General features: G+C 34.0%; 1 protein-coding gene across 4 annotated transcripts in view; it reads right to left on the minus strand.

The window, feature by feature from the left end:
* The window catches only part of Ser (protein serrate), a 115,658-nt gene that overhangs the window by 20,493 nt on the left and 74,176 nt on the right, over window positions 1-20,989 (minus strand). The window contains exons 5-11 of one of the 4 annotated variants that reach the window (XM_076456601.1): window positions 16,878-17,011; window positions 16,323-16,442; window positions 14,533-14,646; window positions 14,047-14,160; window positions 8,803-9,158; window positions 7,446-7,596; window positions 2,541-2,705 (exon numbers count right to left, since the gene is read on the minus strand). In XM_076456601.1, coding sequence (XP_076312716.1) covers window positions 2,541-2,705; window positions 7,446-7,596; window positions 8,803-9,158; window positions 14,047-14,160; window positions 14,533-14,646; window positions 16,323-16,442; window positions 16,878-17,011 — 1,154 coding nt within the window. Of the gene's footprint in view, window positions 1-2,540; window positions 2,706-7,445; window positions 7,597-8,802; window positions 9,159-14,046; window positions 14,161-14,532; window positions 14,647-16,313; window positions 16,443-16,877; window positions 17,012-20,989 lie in introns of all 4 variants that reach the window. The other 3 variants (XM_076456600.1, XM_076456599.1, XM_076456598.1) reach the window with 3 other exon arrangements.

A 20,989-nucleotide genomic window follows, 5' to 3' on the forward strand; every position in this document is an offset into this window, starting at 1 on the left:
AAACATTGCTGTACAACAGTGGTTCCCAACCTTTTTTATGCCCCGCACCCCTTAAAAATATTAATATGTTCTCGCACCCCTCACAGTAATTATTTATTTAAGAATAAAGGTGAAGGTAGCCAAAACAATTTTTTTTATAATTAGTTTTTAATGATATATAAACAAAAACGAAACATTTGGAAAAGAAAAAATATTACAACAAATTAAAAGTTGCATAAACCCTACATGGCCTACAAAAAAATAAATTTTCATCCATGCTTGAAATGAATTTCTTTGAATTTGAAATGTTCAAATGTTTATAAGCCAATTTAAATTTAATGACTCTTTTGTTCCTGTTTATTTCTTACGAGTTTTTCAAAGCGTGGCACTTTGTTGCTCATAGCAATCCGCAAGTCTGCCTGTGCACCCAAGCGTTTAGGTTTCGTGTGTTGTTTGTTTACAATTGTACATTAAGATTTCGGTCTGCGCCGGTGAAGGTAGAAACGATAGTTTATCGTAACAAGGTAAAAAGCTACGTCTGTAACAAGAAAAATAATAAATAAAATCGAACGTAAATTTTGAATATATAGGACAGTACTCTTAATATAAACAAAACAACAAAAAAGAAACTGAAATGTTATCTCGCACCCCCTGGAACGCTATCTTGCAACCCTGGTTGGGAACCACTGCTGTACAATATACACACACACACACACGTCTTTCTATCGTTTTTGTAATTTACACAAAGTTATACGGACTATACTCTCAGAAATATATAATTTTTATCCGATAAATTCGAGGAAAGGCAACTAGTTAACACTCACCGCCAGCTCTTGGGAAAGTTTAACTCATTAAATAATGGAATTTGAGCGAAATTATTACAGCATTTCCATGGCGAAACGCGTCGTTACGGTAACGGATCGCGAATTATAAACTCTCAATTACACATATTGGGTATATTAACCACTAGGCCACCATGTAAGTTTTTTAATTTCTGTTCAAAGACAGAGGAAGAATATATTCAGCTGTTGAACGTTTTAGTTTAATTATATTACATTTTTAAACGTAAACACAACATGTACCTAAACAAATATATACATGGTAGAATAGTGTGTCGAATTAGTTGCAAGTGAGATCTACTCTTAAAAGTTAATTTCATTTTGATTTCTTCAAGATGACTTTAACTTTCTAAAAAGTAATAAGATGGCCTGAAGGCCAACTTTTTTTTTCATTAAGGAACCAATAAAAATGATAACGATAGGAAAAGTACCATGGCAAGGGTGGAACAACACAATTCAACTTTTAATGAACACGATAGTCAGAAGAGCGTTTATTAAACGCGGAGTTGATATAAGTAGGTTGGTCGGTAGGTAGACTGCAGTCTACAGGTTACCGATCCTTGCCCTGAAGGACATTCCACAGTCTACAGGTACCGTCCCCACCCTACACACGAACTGGTGAGTGCACTGTAAATTGACTTAAGAAAAAACCTGCAGGTGGTCAATTGAGGTATCACAATTTTTAAACAAGTAGTGAAGAGGCACTTGTGCTTTGCCTTTAACACAACATGCTTAGATCTTATTTGGCACCCAAGCCTCATAAAGCCACCATTAACGAGTCGTCTGCAGTAGTTGTTATGCTTATGAAAGCAAGAGAAACTGTGATATTACCAGGCAGTCAAGAACAGCGTCGATAAGTACATTTGTATTTGGTTGTATGAGCCAACTACTGAATATAATCTTACAAGAGTAAAACAAAACTAGTTTGAGTAAATACTTATTTTTTCTTTTAGGGCTTCGTTATCTACCTACAATTATTTTGATTTTTTTTTAACAATATATGTTACCAGTCTTATTTAGAATTCCTGACATCACTAATTTTAAAAACATGGTAAATGGACTGTAAGTATTGAGGCAAATTAATCTAAAAAAAACAAAACAAACAACAAAAAAACAACGTGGTATGCTTGATTAACAGCAAATAACAATAAAACTGTTGAAAGTGTTTACTAGAGTTCCACAAACTTCGTGCATGTTTTTGTTGTCATTCCAGTGTAATACTTTAGTTCGGTTTGTTTTGAATTTCGCGCAAAGCTACACGAGGGCTATCTACGCTTGCCATACCTAATTTAGCAGTGTAAGACTAGGGGGAAGGCAGTTAGTCATCACCACCCACCGCCAACTCTTGGGCTACTCGTTTACCAACGAATAGTAGAATTGACATCACATTATACGCCTCCAAGGCTGAAAGGGCGAGCATGTTTAGTGTGAGGGGGATTCGAACCCACGACTCTCGAATTACGAATCGAGTGCCTTATCCACCTGGCCATGCAGGACCGTAATACTTTGGAATAAATAACGTACACTTAAAAGTATTTAATTAGTGGTTTTTAAAGTTGTTCACACTTATTACATCTATAATTAGCATTTCCATCGGAGACTTCCAGTATTAAAAATGCCAGTAGTTTAATGATTTAAGTTTAGCATGTTCAAGGATAAACAAAGCTTTAAGTTATAGTCACTAAATCATTTCCATTATAATTGAACACAAAATAAACTTACTTTCATGACAGTATCTGCCAGTATAGCCTGGATCACAGACGCAAGTGAATCCCCCTAGTGGTTCACTAATGCACTTGCCATGATCTCCACACACATTTGATCCGCTAAGTCGCTGTTTTCCAGTGGAAGTGTTAGTAGAAATAGGCACCATACAACCATCATAAGCTTAAGAAGAAAAAACAAAAACCAAGAATATAATATAAAGTTTATTCCTGTTTCATTAATTAATTATATGCCATATCAGGTACAGGTCTCCGATTATGCCGTATTAAAACATAATGTTAATATAGGTCAAGTCGTAAAGTTTGTTTCTTTATTTTATTAAAATTTTGCGCAATGTTACACGAGGGCTATCTGTCCTTAATTTAGCAGTGTAAGGCTAGACAGAAGGCAACTAGTCATCACCAACCACTATCAATTCTTGGGATACTCTTTTACCAACGAGTACTGGGAAGGACCGTGATTTTATAACAGCCTCACGGCTGACAGGACGAGCATGTTTGGTGTGATGTGGATTCGAACCCGCGACCCTCAGATTACGAGTTCAGTGACCTATGCCGAGCCTAGTCTACAAAGTTAGGAGGAAAGAGACATTATATCATATTATGAGGAAATTGTATTGCTTAATTAATTAGTATAAATTCATTCTTAATACCACAGTCCAGGCCAACTTCATGATAAAACTTTTGACGTCGCCTAATACAAGAAATTGCCACCTGATATGTATTATCTTCCGCCAAGTCTTGTCTCACCGAATTGCAGTATTTGACTGTCACTGATATGCCCACTTACAATATAATGTTGACTAGCTTCCTACCCTCTAGCCTGGTAGTGCAAAATTAGGAAAGGCTATAGTAGCTCCTTATGAACTGCTCGAAAATTCTGGAACAAATAAACAAAAAAACTTTACCGACAACATTAAAGTGTACTTTATATTAGTGATAATACCACTGGTTGAAGTCAAACTAAACACGCTCGCCCTTTCATCCATGGGGTAATTATAAAGTGATGGCCAATCCCATTATTCGTTCGTAAAAGAATAACCCAAGAGTTGGTGGGTGGTGATGACTAGAGGGAAAGCTGCTAGCTTTGTGCGAAATTAAGAAACAAACAAACAAAGCAAAACTACTGACTGAACTACTTCGATTTTGCATATCAAATAATACCCAACGAACTTACTGACTTTATTACTGAAATTACCGACGTGTTTTTATACTATTTAGTACTTCTCTTGAGAAGTTTTGTTTTTGCCGGGTACAACAATTTGTATTGAGAAATGACCCCCCAAAATGGATGAAATCACTAATTTTCTATGTAAAATATATAGGGAACTCAGTAGTAGTTAGTAGGATTGCTTGAATATTTATGGCAATTGAGTTGAAATTTTTGTGTGTGGCTTATACCTTACAAAAACATGTAATTCATGAATCCACAAGCAGTTTGGTATATAAATAGTTTAGAAAGAAAACTGATTGAACAAACGTTTAATATGTTTTCTATTTCGTATAAAGCTACACGAGGGCTATATGCGCTAGTTGTCCCTAATTTAGCAGTGAAAGAAAGAGGGAATGCGGCTGGTCATCACCACCCACCGCCAACTCTTGGAATACTCTTTTATCAACGAATAATGGGAATGACTGTCACATTATAACGTTCCCACTGCTGAAAGGGCGAGTATGTTTGGAGAAACAGGAATTCGAACCCGCGACCCTCAGATCGCGAATCGAATGCCCTAGCCACCGGTCATGCAGGCCAGTGGAGAAATGATAAGGCCAGTAAGAGTGCACAATTTAAGCTTGATACATATTAGGTGCTATTTTTTGTATATTTTTGCTAACGTCAAAAGTTTTATCATGAAGTGGGCTTGGACTGTGGTATTAAGAATGAATTTATACTAATTAATTAAGCAATACAATTTCCCCATAATATTATATAATGTCTTTTTCCTCCTAACTTTGTGAACAGTGTAGAGTGCGAAGCATAAATCCTCTACTTAGAAGCTCAAGCACGTTATGACCACAAGGTCTCACCCTATCCTGTGAATAAACAAACTGGGCTTAACGTAAACAGGTGTTTTCGCACCATGGGCTCATTACGAATCTGGTAAAATATACTCTTTATAAGTCTTGACCCCATCTCGATAGTTTTTGTACATTTCTGTGTATTGCTCAGGATATGCATATATATATATATATATATATCCTTTAAACCCAATGACAACCGTTGACTTTTAAAAATCACTGTAACCACTTTTCGTGTATTCCATTGACCTCAACCTCTAAGAGACGATATATCAAGCAATCAATCTCTTATAATGATCGTTGTAATAATAATAATAATAATAATACCATAAAAATGCTCACAGGTTCGCCTCTAGTTATAACATCCTAATTTGCTGTGAGACATATTGCTAGTCACCCCAAACCAATTATTTTTAAATGCAAGGGACCCCTTTTAAACTAAAATTCAGCCTTGTATTTCATTTGCAACTGCCCCACGGTGGTTCAGCGGTAAACTTGAGGGATTAATAACGTAAAAAATTAAGGTTCGATGCCAAATCAGATAGCCCATCATATAGTTTTACACTTAAAACAAACAGTCATTTGAGGGGAACTTCACTGGGACAAATCCGTCATTTTGACAAGTTAATTGTTTCAAAACACGCAGGATTTGAGGAAGATCCTTGAGAAAGAAAACCATTCCCACACTTTTAATGTTTAGTGAAGAACACGGGTTTATATATTTTTTTTCCGCTGCGAGAAACGCGTCTACCTGAACATATAACTTCACTTCGTGTTCTATATTTTAAATTAGTCTAACAATTAAGTTTGAAAATCCAGACAGATTCCCACTGAGGCCGTTATCACGTCTTGAACATATTTAAGATTGTCTTCACTTGACTGCACATCCGACACGCCAAAGTGCACATCTTAGCAACAATGTAAAATTGCATTACAAAATTTTGGTTTTCAGACACACACAAAAAATTGTTGGTGGAAAAAAGTGCTGAGTACAAAAACTGATATAATGAAATGATAGTCACTTTGATTTTCAAGTTCAAAAGTACAAGCAATGTGCGAAATTCTTGGATTGAGAATAGGTAACATTCCCCAGTTACCACGGTAAACTGTGATTCCGACTAATGTGGGAAGATTGCAACAGCTTTACGCCAAGTAGAAGGGAAATATGTAGTCCGAAGAACCAGTGTTGCAAGAAAGATTGGTTAACATGGGGTTGGAAGCTACACATTACATTGTTGTTAATATGAAATCCAGGTAGCTTCCCAAACCAGCCATCCACTCGTGGTAATTTGATATAATAACACTATAGGCACAATATATTTCTGAACTAAAAGAACCAATGTCACATTGGATTTCCTTATCCTGAGATACTAACAATCTACACAATGATTGTAAACAGCTATGCATACATCATACTAATATTTTAAGGCACTTTATAATGCTACAAGTGTTTTCCTCCATTAAACACTTCACTAGATTTTTACCCTTCTATTTTAACCCCCTACCCTCCAGCTACGAAGTAAATGTAGAGAAGAATTTTTTTTCATGCAGACAGTTCCTGTATTAGTTATGTTGAATCTAACGAAGCTGAAACGGTACTGAACTTGAAGAATGTTCTACTAGAACCTTTGTTCAAACCATTTAGATATTGTTTAATAACTTAAACTTTCAAAATAGATTTTCAGAGTGAAAGAAGAACAAACTCAAAGTGAAAATATGGTAACTTTTCTAAAGGCTAACTCTCTTCAGGATTAGGTATGTATGTATGTTTGTAACATCGCGCGAAACTACACGAGGGCTATCTGCGGTAGTCATCCCAAAATTAGCAGGGTAAGACTAGAGGGAAGGCAGCTACTCATCACCATCCAGTGCCAACTTTTGGGTTACTCTTTTACCAACGAATAGTGGGATTGACTATTGAATTATAACGCCCCCCCATAGCCGAAAGGGCAAGCATGTTTGGTGTTACGGAGACTCGAACTCACGACCCTCATATTACGAGGCCACACTTCAGGATTACAACGAAGGCAGTAACATAAAAAACATTACTTGTAAAATTGAATTATCTATATTTTTTTCATTATATCAATAAAACGTATTAACGGCGAAATAAAGCGCATAAAAAATCCCATTTTACTCGCGACCGTTATATAATGTTGTGTGTGCACGAAGTAATATAATTAATTTTAAGTGAAATTTTCCTTCTAAATTAGAAGTATTATTATTATTTTTTATTTATTTGTTTACTATCTCAAACAAAACTTTTGTATTCAAGTTCTACCGAGAAAACTACTAAGAAAATTAAGGTATACAAATATACATAGTGCGTCTAACTTTTAGGCGTCCGTGACGGGCAGAGCACAGATAGCCAATTACGCAGTTTTGAGTTTAACAATAAACCGTCTATTGAATTAGTTATTCTATATACAAATTGTATAGAAAGAATATTTTAAAAGATTGTTAGGAAGATTACGGCGCCCTCTGTCTTGTCTCTAACCTGGGTCATGAAGTAATTTCAACCATCGTTGTTGATTTCAACATTTCTTTTCACCTGAAAAACATTGGCATTTTGAGAAAAGTAGGGACTTACTCGGGTCAGACTATAAATAGTAACGAACACACTAATGATTTCAAGTAAGGCACCGTAGAAAAGGTAATTAATTACATGGACTACCGCCATCACGAAGTATATACTAGCGTAGACACAGAGACTCCTGTTACGACGCTATCGCCTCTGAAGGTACTTCAAAAGCTACCGTAAAACATGTATTTTAAAAAATGACATGTCTTAATTAGAGAAATGCTTATAATAATAAAACGAAATAATGAACAGAAAAAGGCTGATTAACATACCAGTCCTTTGCGAAACATAAAATAAACTTACCTTCACAAGGAGGAGAAGTACATTTGGGTCTTGGTTGGGAGCAGTTTTTTCCGTGATATTCGGCCGAACAATGGCAGTAGTAATCCCTATGCATGTTGAAACAGGAAGCTCCATTTTCACAGGGATTGGGGTTACAAAAATCGTCATCGATCTGAAAAACAAACAAACCATAATTTGACATATTCTGTTGAATATAAGCTATAAGCGTTTATGTTTAACAAGTTCTAATTAGTTTACTTCCCAAATAATCTTTTAAAAAGAAAAACAAATTCACTCTTCACAAAGCAAACTGTTAAATTTCAAAAAAAGAATTACAAAATAAGTTAGTTGGTATTAAAAGGTTTAAATTGATTCCAAATAAACTTAAGTTACTTATCTTAAGGTCTGGTATTCATATAAATTGCCATAATTTGTTCTTGTGAAGCCTAAAGCTACACAAAAAAAGCTATCTTTGTTCTGCCCACAACGGGTGTCAAAACCTTTTTTTTTCTCGCTGAGCCTCCTGGGGTAATAACATATCAAACAGGTGCCTCTGCCAAAATGCTTTATGTACGCCGTTATTTGAAGTAATATATTTGTAATATGTGAAAAAAATAACATAATAACTAATTTTAGTTATTTATTAATAGACCGAAAAGTATCTATGTTGGTAAAATATGTGACCTATAAATTGACGGTACATAATATAATCGTACTGGAAATCAAAGGGTCATTTCTCAGTAAACAGTCGTATCATAACAGTAGTATGATAACAACTGGATTTTAAGCATAAAATAACGAAGGTTTTGGTCGCTTCACTGATCTGTTCTCCGGCGAGTCAGCGGTAAGTTTGCACACTTACAACACTAAAATCCGTTGTTCGATTCCCCATTGTGGATAGGGTGCAGACAGCCTATTGTGTAAACTCTGCGCTAAAACAAACAATTCAATGACCTGTACTTATAATTTAATCCTTCTTTTAATTAATAATTAATATTTTCGTTAAGAATTCATAAGTAAATACAATAATATACGGTTAAGCCTAATAAGAGACTAGTAATCCTCTACGTAAATACAGCATCATAAGGTTAAAGTCAACATTACATTGTATGTAGAAAAAAACATTTATTTTTTTAACAAGTTTGAAAAGTACTCTTTAAAAACTTAACGTATTTACGTAAAAATAACCGTAAATCTACAATTAAAATTGTCTATAAAAAGTATAAGTTTAGTAGACCAAATTCTTTCTTGATCTGTTTTAAACTTAAATAGTTAAACTGCATAATGCCTTTATAAGTTACGCCTTTGACTTGCACTTGCATCCGACATAGAATACATACTAAAACAAAGACGAATTTATGTGAAAAATTATACACACCTCGCATCTTGCTCCTTTGTAACCAACTGGGCAGATGCAAGAAAAAGCAGCTACAAGGTCTACACACTCTCCTCCGTTCAAACAAGGGTTGCTCGCACAGTCGTCAATGTTGGTCTGGCAGTTCCTTCCGGTAAATCCTGGGAGGCAGGCGCAGTGGTAGTCGCTTACCAAATCAATACACGTGGCTCCGTTCTGACACTGACCAACACAATCATTAATGTTGTGATCACAGTTCTTCCCCATCCATCCAGGTTGGCATTCACAGATATAATCTCCAACCACATTCTTACACAAGACAGCGTTGATACAAGGATCTTTTATGCATTCGTCTGCATCTGATGGTTCCAGTGAAAGAACTGTCAGATAAGGTTAGACTAATCTAAGTTAGGATTGGTTAAGTAATCACACCATGCATATATTGACTTGTTATTACATTGGTTACTTCACACAAATCAAAACCATTCATTTAACAAAAGGCTGTGCGTGTGTGTACGTCCACTTATAATTGGGGAACTATGGGACCGATTGCCACCCAAATATGATATGCGTCTTTACGGCTCCACAGAGGTTAACATGGAAGAGAGCGGCGTTCGGACCTGACCCCATATGTCACCCCGGGGATAAGGGGATCTATGCCTTCCCCGTGTGCACCCCACACCCACAGCAGTTTGGTCGTGTAAAGGGGATCAACTGCTAATGGCGCTTCATTATTTGCGTGCTAGCAATGTTATGAGACAAAATATACAATAACACAAAATTGGTTACAGGAACCGTCTTTCACATTCTCTAAAAACTGCACATTTTAAGTTTCAAATGTTAGAGCAACAAGCATTACCTAAATTAGAATTTTTTCCCATTTTCCACCTGACGTTAATTAGTGGGATGAGGAGTTATACAATGTTTTGCAATCAGGCATTAATTTGTGAAATAAAGAGTTATACAAAATATGTTTATTAGTACCTTTATTAAGTGCTTTCTAACTGAAATCTAATGAGTTAAATATTATTAAAGTATTACAAAGTTAAAAAATTTATAAGTGTCAAAAGAAGAGGGCGATTATACTTTAATCTGTTTTTAGTTTATCATATGTATACAAATTAAATTTCATAAGTACACTGCAAAACAAGTTGATAATTCGCATTAGTAAACTAGCCTAAGCAGGTTATAAGCAATATATAATTCAATAACTAATACGTGTAGATATGCATTTAAACATTTTTGAAATCTAATATCAACTTCAAAATTTTAATTAATACATATCTTGTACCAACAATGTAAAGAACTGAACATGTCAATTTAATGAAACTGAAAAATGATTATGTAGCGTTGGAAATGTTCGATTGAAAACCAACATCAGAATCTTCAAAATTCTTTCTATTACAACATGATGTAGTGAATTAATTGTCACGAATGACATTTTTTAATTTTAGCAACAAATATTTTGCGCCACGTAGGATCGTTATAAAGTTATTATGAGTGCTTGGAATGGCCTATAATGGTTATAAAGTCAGATAGATCCTTGGAATAATTAGTCTGTAGTGGTTATAAAGTCAGTGTTGGTACTTGGAATAGTCTACAGTGGTTATAAAATCAGGATGAGTGCTTAAAATAGTCTGTAATGGTTATAAAGTCAATGTGAGTGCTTCAAATAATCTGTATACTGTGTAACGTATCAACAAACACAAAGGTCAAGATAACCAGACGCAACAGAAGTTGGCCATTACGCTCCTCTGACGTTAATTCTGGTTATAAATACTCATACTGAGCTCATACTTTATAAGCTCTATGTATAATACCAGTCGTACGATGTTCAAAAGCAAAGACAGTACATTTATCCTACACAAAAAGCACATGGACATATAAGGACCGTCTCTGGACAGTTCGTACGAAGAATTCAAATGAACGAATTAAAATTACATGTAAGAGAAAGGAAAATGTTTTTTTAGCCGCGGCAAAGTGGCTTATAGAACGGCTCTGAGTTATACGTGTTTTTTTTTTCAAGTACAAACCTTTATCTCATAACTATAATTTCTTAACCGATACCAAATTGAGACCTAATTAGAGTTTTAGACATAGGAAATCAAACCTTTTCAATTGACGTATTAGGTAACGCCAAAGGTATCATAGATCAATCCTCTAATCCTGTCTAAAAGAATTTCAAGTGTTGCGGCTATTGAAGATTCCCTATTGTTTTTCTTTCAATCAGCTCAAAATAGTGGAATAAACTAACTGTCATAAGGCACTATTAAAGTGTACGTACCACCATGACAAATGATATGCAAGAACATTACGATTAAGTTGTTTTTTATATTAAACGCATGCTTCTTTTAAAATGAATTCAATCTTGCATTCGCTTCAAAAAATATATGTTGAAAAAAAACAGATTTTCCACTCAGAAGATACTATTTCATTGAGCATGCAGCTCTTGCAAATATATGTATGGAACGATTTAAACATCTCCCAAGCATATAAATGCATTAGTTTAAGAAATATATAGAGATCCGTTATCTAACGTCTAATGGGAATAACAAAACCAAAACCAAAGACTATCTGATTAAGAAATAGGTCAGTAGTCTCTCAGTCAATTCCCTATCAAACGCTTATTCACACAGAGCACACATTTACTATCTATAGCATTAGGATGTGAAACCTTATTCACGATTATCCTGAGAGAACAAGTATAATATGTTATTATAGTATAATGTAACTTTTAAAGCGTAGGCCTTATCACACTAACGTTCGGAATTTTCGTTACAGCAACTAAATGTCAGTATCTTCTTCAATACTTAAAGATAGCTTATCTGTTATATTAAATAAGAGAGCAGGTTACGCAAGTTTGAAAATACCAATATGCGATTAGTTCAGCGTTAAAGGAACTCTCACGCTGTATGTTTATGGAACACCGCATTTAATAAAATAGCTGCTATCGGTTGAACACGTATAGTCGAACAGTATGTTTACGCATGGAAAACTCTTTGTGCTACACATATTGAAATACTTTAGTTTCGAACACCGACGAAACCTTTTGTCTGTTTGGTTTAGTTTTAAAAAAATAATACTATACAACATTATTTTTACCAGTTCGCGCCCGCGTCGCGCTAAACATGCTCGCCCTCCCAGCCGTGGGGGCGTTATAATGTGACGGTCAATCCCACTATTCGTTGGTAAAAGAGTAGCCCAAGAGTTGGCGGTGGGTGGTGATGACTAGCTGCCTTCCCTCTAGTCTTACCCTGCTAAATTAGAGACGGCTAGCACAGATAGCCCTCGAGTAGCTTTGTGCGAAATTCCAAAAAACAAACAAACAAATATTTTTACCTTTCAATAGATAAAAAACCGTGGAAATGCGGTCCCTGTTAGCTCTACATCGTTACTGGCATAGTAATATACACGTGATAATTGCTTTAGCCAAACGTATTTCGCTCTTAAGTTCAGCGTTAAGTGGCGCTTGGAGACAATTTACTTTAAATCCATTTAGCATTACGAGTAGCTTATACTCGGTATGAATGTCTCGAGCGCACAAAGAACGCATCGAATGTTAGCTCGAGAGCTGGTTCATCAAAGCAAGTCTGTACTCTTGATGTAAGTCGGTTGAAACAGTACCTTACTAGCATAACATCTGGATTCTGAAGCAGGTGAAGAAAATTAGGTATGCGTATAGTAGAATAAAGCGTATTACACCTTTCCAGTGAATAAAGGAAATACCAGTCCCAAGATGAGCTCTTCAGCAAGTCTAAAATGTTTTAAATCCTTGGCCCGGCATGGCCAAGCATCTTAAGGCGTTCGACTCGTAATCCGAGGGTCGCGGGTTCGAATCCCGGTCGCAACAAACATGCTCGCCCTTTCAGCCGTGGGGCGTTATAATGTGACGATCAATCACACTATTCGTTGGTAAAAGAGTAGCCCAAGAGTTGGCAGTGGGTGGTGGTGACTAGCTGCCTTCCCTCTAGTCTTACATTGCTAAATTAGGGATGGCTAGCGCAGATTGCCCTCGAGTAGCTTTGCGCGAAATTCAAAACAAACTTTAAATCCTTACTTTAAGTTATGTACATAACAGTAATTATTACAAATCATTTATTCACTTTCTAAGAGCCGGTACTCCTTTTTTACCACTCATCTTACCACTCGTACTAATTCAGTTTTATCTTTCTATTAATGATACCATGTATCAATTCTAAACAGTCAACTCAGGACAATTTTCATGTAATTATCTGGACAATTAGAAAATTGATCTAACTCGAAACTTTCAATAAAAGTACATACATATATATTTATATAATCATTACAACTTATACATGGTTAGTCTCGGTAGAACCAATCTTCAAACTCTCATACGAAACAATAATTGTGACTTTTACGGATTTTGACAACAGTGGCATGTCTATAGACTTACAATGGTAGAAACATGGTTTCAATACCCGTGGCGGGCAAATCACAGATAGCCCATAGTGCAGCTTTGTGCTTAAGCTACAAACAAACAAACTTTACTGATTTTGTCAAAATTTGGCCTGCTAATGTCTGAATTGGAGTTCAAACGTATCATATACCCTTACACAGTTAAGTTTCTTTTTTTTTGTATTAAGAAAATGCTTGATAATTCTTCTAATCAGAAGGAAGCTACCTATATATGTCGCAATAAAAGTATCTTATAAAATTAACGAAGTTAATTCTTATGGCACTCTGGCTAGACATTATTTCAATAAACAAGTAAAATTGATGGCACTTTACCAAAACAACTATACATATTCTGTCCATCTACAAGTATTGTGAAATGATTTTACCATCTTTATCAGATTCGATTAAACAACTCAATTTCGTGGCAACATAACCTACAATAAGAATCAGTATATAATTGCTTGGCCTTCCTAATCTGTCTTGTTCTTTAATCAGTATATAATTGCTTGGCCTTCCTAATCTGTCTTGTTCTTTAATCAGTATATAATTGCTTGGCCTTCCTAATCTGCATTGTTCTTTAATCAGTATATAATTGCTTGGCCTTCCTAATCTGCATTGTTCTTTAATCAGTATATAATTGCTTGGCCTTCCTAATCTGCATTGTTCTTTAATCAGTATATAATTGCTTGGCCTTCCTAATCTGCATTGTTCTTTAATCAGTATATAATTGCTTGGTCTTCCTAATCTGCATTGTTCTTTAATCAGTATATAATTGCTTGGTCTTCCTAATCTGTATTGTTCTTTAATATTTTCACTGAAAAGAATAAAATTCCCCAACTTTAAGTTACATACCTTGCTGGCAAGTGTTTCCAGCCCATCCAGGCTTGCACAAACAATAATAACCATTCATCAGGTCCACACATGTGCCACCATTGTGACAAGGATGCGTTTCACACTCATTGATGTCTATTGGGAAAATAAAAGCGATTCTATTCTTTAATAAAATCATGCATATAGTTTGACTGAAACGTATACAGTACTAAGGAGTTAATAAAAACCACTATCTCATATTTAATAGTTTGAATGATATTCCTAAATAATGGCATTTATATATTACACAAATATATTCGCTCTTAAGTGTTTGTAAAACAAATTAAATATTATTAACTTTCTCAATGAGGTATAGAAAGGCGATACATGTTTTAAGGTACGTTTCTTATGACTTAACTGTTATCAGTTCGTATCTTATTCATACTTAGAAGTATGTAATAGATAGTTAAATTACAAGTTACAATGAATAAATAAATGAAATAAAATAATAAATCATATAGAAATTACTTTGCTGGCATGTTTCTCCTTTCCATCCAGGTTTACATGTACAGCTGTAAGTTCCGTTGATTTCTGAACAGATTCCGCCATTTGCACATGGTGACGTTGCACAGGGATCGTCAACTACAGAATGCGCATTGACAGATTAGTAAAAATAGTGAATCATTAATTCAAGCTTGAAGTGTCGCTGTGTGGTCTGTCGAATAAAAGTACTGGTATGTTAGACCTTACTAATCGCGATAAATAATGTTTTGGAAAAGTGACAAACAGTTTGATTAACGGTAGTTGCGTTGCTGTTAAAAATTAGCACTTCCTGTGGCAAACTGGTACACTAACTGTGGACCCAATCATATTTTAATTGAACTTGGAAAGCAAGCGATTTGCTGGAAATAACTTCAGAAATATAACCTGCATAAATGACTATAAATTTCTAGACTAAATTGTTCACGATATATGTTTGTGTTTTAGGTTTGAGGGAAGTTCAACCTTCGAATATTATATGTGTTTATAAGTCTACCAGAAACATTATAAATTCAAACCCCACCAACCTAAAGACAATTAAATAAAACATTGTAGTAACTACGAATATATTTTAAAATATCCGAATCAAGTCACAATACGTAATGCAGTCTACCTTGGCAGTTTCACAGCTTGTAAACTTTAATATTCAAACTACCCTAAAGGAAACCATAAAGATCACAAAACTAGTATTAAGGATCCAGACGAACACAGAAGTATTTCAAATGACATATTTCAGCAAATGTATATACATTTTATTGCTATTTTATGTTTTTTGATAAATATTAATATTCATCAAAGTCATGTATTAATCTTTCGTGCGCAAAATTTCAAAACAGTTATACCATATGATCGTTTTTAACTTGATGCTATTCTCTGAATAACTTGTAGTATTTATACATTCTGATTAAAAACATGTTTTTGTCAGTGTGATCCTATAGTGTTCATTCGAGTGTCGTTTGAAGTGTTCTTTGTGGTTCTTTAGTGTGATTAAATGAAACTGCATTTGAAAGTCTTGTTGGTAGTGAACAAGTAAATTTCCAATATCTTAAAAATATTATTTTACTAACTGATGATATTTTCATACACTTAACTTAATGCTGTATCAACTATAACATATGAATAAAATTATAAAACAATAATAATGCTCGAAACAAACTTTTGAACTTGTTAATTATCAAAATCAGTGCCATAGTTCACAAGTTTTTCAGTATTCTGCACATAGTGTATTCATAGAATTTAGGAAATACTGTTCTGGAGATTTATATCAATAAAATACACACATATATATTTTTAATGTACATCAATTAAAAAAAAGAAAATTAAAATGTGAAACAAACGTATACATCAAACTGATTTAGCTGGATACAACAGTCTTTGATAAAAACAAAACAATTTGAACGGTAGGTTATATGCCTAAAAATCACTTTCATCTTTACTTAAGCTTTCATGTTCACGTTATTATTACCAAGCCGAAAATGATACTATCTCATGTAAACTATTTGAAAATGATACTGCTACATTTTAAATTATAAAAGTAATTCATTTCTCCAAGTTTACAGATTTTAACAAATCAATTTAAAAAAGCCGCTTTTAAACTAGTTTTATTTATCATAATCGAATAACTTCAAATTCACAGTAAAGAAACAGATACTTAGTCCATTAACAGTATAACATACTGGTTTATGAATAGCCTTCAACATTAAAAACCTTTATATTGGGGAGGTCCTTCCACAGATAATTTTGTAATGTAGTGGTATCATAACTCTCACCTAACTCACCTACTTCACAGTTGACTCCAGAAAAACCCTCGGGACAACGACACCTATACTCATCAGGTGCTGTGTTTTCGCAAGTTCCGCCGTTTTGACAGGGCTCATGAGTTCCACAATAGTTAAGATCTACAGATAACATTAAAATTTTCAAGATCGCACTGTACTTCCCTCATTATTATTCAATTATAAACAAAATAAAAACCTTAAGTAAAAAATATCTGACGTTACAGATCACGCCACCTAACCCTCAAAAAGGTGAATGCTAGTTTTGAAAAAAAATAACTTGATTATTAATTCATAAATATTTATCTAAGTAAATTGTGTATCATAATAATTATAGTTAATATTTACTTTATTAACTTTTATATAAAAAAAGATAAGTAAACGAACTCAAAAATATGTCACATTTTATGCTTGGAGAAAATGCTCTGCTAAATGCGTAATAACGACAAAGTTTTATTTAAATAACAGTTTACATGACTAAAAACATAATCAGTCAAACTAACTTAGTTTTCATTTAATTAAACAATGTAAAATTTTCATTATGTGCTAATCATTAACCTTTGTTGCAGAGAAATCCACCCCAATTAACGTAGCATTTGCATTGCCATGGTTCATTTTCGCAATAACCGTGTTTACACCCTGGGTAGGGGGCGCACTTGTCGCAAAGCTCGGATTCCCAGCCTGGTCTGCATCTAGTTTTAAGCAAAACATGTAAAAAAGTTAATTAGTTTAACAACTAAAAAGTTGCAAAACAGCTTTGGTATTAAAAATTACGTTGCAAGTTCTTATGAAACGTAAACAAATAACAACATTGATTTAGAATTTAGTTTAAGATGAGAAAAAATTTTGGCATTTAATTATAAGCCTAATATACGTCAATAAACTAGGCCTATAAAGTCTAATCTTTCCAGTTTTAAGCTAAACTTAACATTACAAATGATAATAATAAAGGTACTTATGTTTTTAGGAATTTTTGTCATTGCAATTTCACCTTGCTTTACTGATGCAATGCATTTTAGAATTCAAACTAAGTGTATATGTTTTTATAAATAAATACAACCTTTTCAATGATGTTTACGTATTTTGTTGAGAACAGTCATTGAAAACACGTACTTTGGCAAACATCTTATTTCTGATTACTCCACGTTCGCAGGTTTTATCGTATTGCTACCATCATTTTGTACAAAGTTGAGAATTTATTTTTGTTGCCAAGTTTGACAAGAAGAAAATTGTTGATGGAGATTAAGAAGTTTTGCTCTTGGTAATCTAACACTTTTCTATATCATTTTTCTTCCAAATAGATATTTTTCATTTTACACAAAATAACCACTGACAAATATATTCGCATTCATCAACAAACAGATGTAATAAATAATGTAGCTTTATATTACTAAATGGATAACTTCAGATACTGATTTAGGCTCATCACATGAATAAAATTTCTTTTCTTTTTTTTTAGATTAGAGTGCAAATTTATATAACGAGCTGGTAATGAACCCAATTTTTAGCATTATAAGCCCTCAAGCTTACCGATGAACTACCGTTGATGGTGATGATGGGGAACACATGGGTAAATTATTGTAACTTAACACATCGTAATACTGGCTAGTTACGCTTAAAATAATGTCTGCAACTGTAACCAAATCCTTGTGAATAAATTAAAACATGAAAATAAAACGTTGTTATAATATCTTAATTTGTAGTCAAGTAACTTCACTCTTGTCATTTATCAGGTATCGTTTTATAAAAAAAAAATCATCTGTTAAAAATATCTTAGAATACCAAATATCCCATGTATTAAGTTTACAATAACGTAGATATTGTATATATTCGGTTTGTAAATGGTTTGTGTGTAATGTTCCCAGCAATTATTTGTTATAATAAAGATTCAATAAATAGTTCTACTTTCAGTTTAAAATCTTTGTAATTTATTGAAAAACAGACAGTTTTATTATTTTGAAACATTTCTGAGGTAATTTTTACTTTAAAAGCACACAGCAAAAGCCCATTTCCCAGCAGAGCAAAGAGAGAAATTGTGTTGTTAGGAAATTTAGAGAACTTATTTGTAAAACCTCCTAGCGTTGTTAGTGATTTCATTTACTTTTGTTTGAACTTCATTTCTCAAGCTTTGTATTTTATGTAGTTAGAGGATAAATATATTACTGTTAATCAGTATGTTACAAACCCATGTTTCTCAATTGTCCTCAAAGGCGCGACTAAAAAGGTAGTTTTCACATTATAAGTTAGCGAAAAATAATATTGTATTCGATTAAATGAAAAATACTTTATTTGAAAATGTCATTTAAGAATATTCCTTTTATACGCTGTAGAATCAACTTCTGCAGGTAGATCTAACTTAACATGGGAAAGTTGGAATATAAAGTTAAATACTCATAATGTGCTTTTGGTTTCGAAGTAGTTATTTCAAAAAACGTTTTCATTCGTCTTACTATATGTCTTTCTATTGTGAGACATCGCTAAACATACAGCATCAGGTTTTCATTATTGAACTTATTGTAATGAATGATTACAATACCTCATTGACCCCGCTCACTTCCGTAGTATACAAGTTCGCTTCAATTCTAGGTTCTTATTGTTGTCAAATAATTAGTACTTGTGTGTTTTCTGTAATAAGTAATTCTAGTAAGTGTTTTAGCACTAATACGTGTGTATATTGATGCTAAAATAAAAGCTCATAAGCTCCTTTTATTCACAACATGATGTATACTGCATTCCTTACGACATTCTTAGCCACCTGTAGCGCATACATCCAAGATGATTTCAAACGAGTAGCTTTACGAGGATGGGGGGGGGGGTTCTGTGATTGAGAATTTGAAGTGTCCTCTTGGGTGGCCGCTGTATCATGTATTTGAAATTGAAAAGAAAAGAAGTCACTAAGTGACCCTAATAAATATTCTGTCCATTTTTCCACAACAGACGCCCATGTGAGTGAAACTTACGATTAGTTTATACATATGTGTATACGTATTTATTAAAGACGGTAGCAGTAAGAGGGCCGATATGTGCTTGAACTGTCAGTGCAAGTGACAGGATGACGTCATGCAGTTCAGCCAGTTACAACAGTGTCAATTTGGGTTGGAAGTAAGATTTTTTTTGTCACAGTATTAAGTCTATTTAAAGAGGCTTATAATATATTTTACATTTCAAAGTTGATAAGCCAGTTATTCTTCTGTCATAGTATTCTGATGTAATCGCATCATTTCTTATTACACAGACAGCTAGATTGAAAGATTACAACATACAACTAAGATGGGGCAGATTTATGGTTGCTACTATGTACTTGTATGCTTACTCCCACTGACAGTTGTATTGCACAACAAAGAATGAGGAGAGGGTGTATTTTTAGCAGAGGGTGGGTTAGTACAAGGACTGAACAGGTGTAGTTTATACCCAGTTAACAAATATGCTTAGTTGGCATGTGAGCAGTTATTTTATATTATATATGCAGCATAAAGAAAGGAGACACTCAGCGACTCGATATAACTATAGACGTCACATCCTTTTATGAACAATACTCGGTGCCAAGTGCGGTGCATATATAAATAAGTGTGTATATATATGTTTGTGTTCTTCCTGCTAACCTGACCCTAGCTACCTATATAGTTTGTATACTATATGTGAAAAGTGATTACGTTTGCTTTTTTTATACCATTTGTTCATTCAAGAACTAAATAACTTTTTTCGGAATATCATGGGAAAATATTCATCTGATTTCTGTATTAAAAAAACCACCTGATAAAGAAACAGAAAGAAATAACAATGCCTATTGCATTCAGAAACTAAATAACTTTTTTTTCAGAATCTCATGAGAAAATATTAATTTGATTTCTGTAAAAAAACAAACAAAAACCTGATAAGGAAATCAAACAAATAAATAGCAATGTCTATTGCATTTTGCTGTGCGAAAAATATTAACGTATCCGAAAAACTCGACGCTACTGGAAAATGAAAATATATTTTGTAATGTATGAGTTACTTTTTGAAAAAAAGTGTTTTATTAATTCTGAAATAAACCGGTTTCAAATGAGTACATTTTTTTTTACTACAGAAAAAGTTTTGATTTCGGGTTTTACATGTTCAACAAGAGCAGAGACAGCCTATTCCGTAGCTCTGCGCTTTGGAACAAAAGGTTCTGGTGACATATTGATCATACCTGAAGTGAAAGATATTCTTTCTCAACGGTTATGCCGATATGTATTTGTTTTTTTATTAATGTGAGCAGTTAAGGGGTATAGCTTACTAAACATTATAATACACATCACAGTTTGTTCGTTTGTTTTGTTTTTGAATTTCGCGCAAAGCTACGTGAAGGCTATCTGCGCTAGCCCTTCCTAATTTAGCAATGTAAGACAACAAGACTAGAGAGAAAACAGCTAGTCATCACCACCCACCGCTAACTCTTGGGCTACTCGTTTATCAACGAACAGTGGGATTGACTGTAACATTATAACACACCCACGGCTGAAAGAGCGAGCATGTTTGGTGTGACGAGGATTTGAACCCGCAACCCTCGGATTACGAGTCGCGTTCCTTAACCACCTGGCCATGCCGGGCCCACATCATAGTTAGATTAAGATAGAGGAATAAAAGTCGTTACTTCAAAAAAAGCTGTCGAAATGTTTGTTCAATATTTTTATTGTAAAGTTCTT

The sequence above is a fragment of the Tachypleus tridentatus genome, chromosome 9, assembly GCF_004210375.1.
Source record: "Tachypleus tridentatus isolate NWPU-2018 chromosome 9, ASM421037v1, whole genome shotgun sequence".
NCBI lineage: Eukaryota > Metazoa > Arthropoda > Merostomata > Xiphosura > Limulidae > Tachypleus > Tachypleus tridentatus.